General features: G+C 52.0%; 1 protein-coding gene across 1 annotated transcript in view; it reads left to right on the top strand.

Annotated features, from left to right (window-relative positions):
- Positions 1-3,722, top strand: part of iqgap1 (IQ motif containing GTPase activating protein 1) — a 93,627-nt gene that overhangs the window by 76,416 nt on the left and 13,489 nt on the right. Inside the window, 4 exon segments of the mRNA XM_068015205.1 lie at positions 539-817; positions 1,832-1,887; positions 1,890-1,918; positions 2,504-2,716. Of these exon segments, the coding sequence (XP_067871306.1) occupies positions 539-817; positions 1,832-1,887; positions 1,890-1,918; positions 2,504-2,716 (577 nt within the window).

Raw genomic sequence — 3,722 nt, 5'->3', positions numbered from 1 at the left:
TTATTGTGCCCAGTCTCGCTGTTCTGTAAACATTGGAAGACGGATGCCATTTCCTTCAAACTCTAATCCCTAGCCACCGATTCCAGTCCCTTGGCAAGCTACATGACCCTGAGCTGAGGCCCCAACCCCATTTCATCACCATCACTCTGGCCAATTCCACCTCCTTAACATTGCCTGTCTCTGACACAGTCTCAGCCCATCTATTGCTGAAACCCTCATCCGTGCCTTTCTTATCTTCACATTCCACTATTCCACTGCTCTCCTTTCCTGCCTCCCACCTTATATTCTCTGGAAACTTAAGCTTACCCAGAACTCGCTACCTGCTCCCCCTAGCAACTTCCCATCCGTTTTCAAATCCGTCCATTGATCTCGCCCCCTCCCTATCTCTGTAATCTCCTCCAGTCCCAGAATCCTCCCAAATCTCTGCACTCCTTTAATTCTGGTCTATTTCAACCTCTCCACCATTGGCGACCGTGCCTTCAGTTGCCTGGGCCCTAAGCTCGGGAATTCCCTCCTTAAACCCTTCTGCTCCTTTAAGGCATTCTTTACAATCTACAACCAAGCCTTTGTTCACCTGTCCTTATGTCTCCTTGTGTAATTTTTTATTGGTTAACGTTCCTGTGAAGCTCCTTGAGGCTGTGTTGATGTTGTTTGGCGAGTTGACTCATGGAATCCCCTCTCCCGCAGGTGAAGGAGGTGTTCAGGAACCGAATAAGGAGCAGCTTTCCAAGACCGAGGTGTCCCTCACCCTCACCAACAAATTCGATGTAGCGGGGGGAGAGAATGAGGAGATGAACGCCCGCGCTCTGATCTTAAAGTAAGGCCTGGCAGGGAGGAGAGTTTCAAAGATTTCATTTTTTAAAATTACATTTCTATAGCGCCTTTCACCAGCTCAGGATGTCTCAAAGCACATTACAGCCAATGAATTATTTTGTGAATTTGTGGTCACTGTTGTCATGTAGGAAACACAGCAGCCAATTTGCACACAGCAAGATCCACAAAGATAATGACCAGATAATCTGTTATGTTGGTTGAGGGATAATTGTTGGCCAGGACACCAGGGTGGGGGAGAACTCTCCTGCTCTTCAGAACAGCACCATGGGATCTGAGAGGGCAGACAAAGTCTCAGTTTAACATCCCATCCAAAAGGTGGCAACTCTGACAGTGCGGCACTCCCTCAGCACCGACCCTCCGACAGTGCGGCGCTCCCTCAGCACCGACCCTCCGACAGTGCGGCGCTCCCTCAGCACCGACCCTCCGACAGTGCGGCGCTCCCTCAGCACCGACCCTCCGACAGTGCGGCGCTCCCTCAGCACCGACCCTCCGACAGTGCGGCGCTCCCTCAGCACCGACCCTCCGACAGTGCGGCGCTCCCTCAGCACCGACCCTCCGACAGTGCGGCGCTCCCTCAGTACCGACAGTGCGGCGCTCCCTCAGTACCGACCCTCCGACAGTGTGGCGCTCCCTCAGTACCGCCTCTTCAAGTCTCTCTGCTCTTCCAATCCCGGCCTCTTGCACATCCCCGAGTTTAATCGCTCCATTAGCAGCCGAGCCTTTGGCTGTCTGGGCCCTAAGCTCTGGAATTCCCTCCCTAAACCCCTCTGCCTCTCTCTCTCCTCCTTTAAGACACTCCTTTAATTCTCTTTGACCGAGCTTCTGGTCACCTGTCCTAATATCTCCTTATGTGGCTCAGTGTCAGTCTTGCATTCCATTAAGTGTTTTGGGACATCTTTTACTGCATTAAGGCGCTATACAAATGCAATTAGTTGTTTGAATGGGGATAGCGAGCCAGACTGACAGGTGACCCAGTTCTCTGCTCATTCTACTCCAGCACAAAGCGCCTGATTGTTGATGTGATCCGCTTCCAGCCGGGTGAGACCTTGACCGAGATCTGGAAAGTCCGGCTTCTGCAGAGCAGGTGTGTAACAAATCTTCCAGAATGTTCCGGGGACACCGTCTGCTCACTAACGTCTTGTCAAAGGGAGGAAGTGGGTGCGGGTGGGTGTTGTGGGGGGAGGGGGACAGGGTGCGGAACGGGAAGGGGTGCCTACACACACAGCAGGTCGAGGCTCCATTTTGGATTAGTATAGTGTGGGAATGATGGAATCCAGCTCTGTGCCTGAGATTTCCCCCCCCTCCCCTCCCGCATCCTTGACGGCATGTGCGGAGTCAGCTCCAGCGTTCCCTTCTGCTGATGAGGGAAATTCTGTGATGGAGATTATTCCCGTAGGAAGAGAAATGAGGATTGTGGAGAAGCTGCAGGATTGTGTTAAAATGAGAAAGGGGACCCGACAGAGTAGATCTCGCAGAAACTATTTCCTCTGGTTTGAGGGGCTGAATGGCCTCTTCCTGTTCTTGTGACAAGTGAACTGATTGAGGAATGCTGTGTGCTAACAGAGAGTAGGAATATTCTGTTTGGGAAAAAGTTTGAAGACGTTTCTGGTGCAAATGTCAGCCCCGGAGTGTTTGAGGGGTTCATGGCTGATGGTGTCTGTTTTCCCAGGACACTGAGCACCAGCGAGCTATGCAGAGACGGGCAATACGAGACGCCAAAACGCCCGAGAAGATGAAACGGAACCAGGTTCAGTTGGAAGAAAACCAGATGTCACTGCAGGAGAAGAAAGAGAAGATCGAGCAAAATCTGAAAAAACTGGCGGGTCTGGGAAAGGTGAACCCCCAGAACAAGTACCAGGACCTGATCAATGACATTGCCAAGGTAACTGCCCATTCCTAACAAAAGCTGCTGATTCGCCTTGGAACGCGGGTCCATGGCGACCGGGCAGCCTCACTCCAAGCTGCACCTGTTTAAGTGCAAGTTGAGTCGGTGCTGGGATATTCAACTGTGGGTGGCATCACAGAGCACTCAATCTTATCCAGTAACCACCACCCACAAAGATTTGCATAGAGCCTTCAACAACCTCAGGATACCCCAAGGGATTCACAGCCACTGAACCGCTTTCTGAAGCGTTGTCAGTTTGTAATGCAGGAAACACAGTGGCCAATTTGTACACAGCAAGATCCCACAACAGCAATGTGAGCATGACCCAGATAATGTGTTTTTAGTGATGTTGGTTGCGGGATAAATATTTGCTCAGGACACCAGCAGGAACTCCACTATTCCTTCTCAGGATGGGATCTTCTAAACCCACCGAGGGGGGAGACAGGGCCTTGGTTTAACATCTCGTCTGAAAGACGTCACCTCCGACAGCGGGGCGCTCCCTCAGTGCTGACCCTCCGACAGCGCGGCGCTCCCTCAGTGCTGACCCTCCGACAGCGCGGCGCTCCCTCAGTGCTGACCCTCCGACAGCGCGGCACTCCCTCAGTGCTGACCCTCCGACAGCGCGGCACTCCCTCAGTGCTGACCCTCCGACAGCGCGGCACTCCCTCAGTACTGCACTGGACTGTCAGCCTGGATTTTGGTCTGGGTCTCTGGAGTGGGATTTAAATCCAAAACCTTCTGACTCCGAGGTGAGAGTATATTATCCACTGAGCCACAGCTGGTATCTAATTGCCGTTCTTCCATGTAAAGAATGATGACAAGATATTAAAGATAAGGAAGGCCACTTGGCCCATCTTTGTACATCTATCGAGAAAGAACCGACAGTCCACCTATTGCAGCCTCTAATTGTTTCTTAAATGGCTGTAATCCGCTGAGGATAGAGGCCCCACCCTGCTCTCTGTGTCTGCCTGCCTGTGTGTGTGCCATTTGATTATGACATCGT

Source organism: Heterodontus francisci, chromosome 35 (assembly GCF_036365525.1).
Source record: "Heterodontus francisci isolate sHetFra1 chromosome 35, sHetFra1.hap1, whole genome shotgun sequence".
Taxonomy (NCBI): Eukaryota; Metazoa; Chordata; class Chondrichthyes; order Heterodontiformes; family Heterodontidae; genus Heterodontus; species Heterodontus francisci.
The sequence above is the reverse complement of the archived record's forward strand: the minus strand, read 5'-3'. Positions and strand labels throughout refer to the sequence as shown.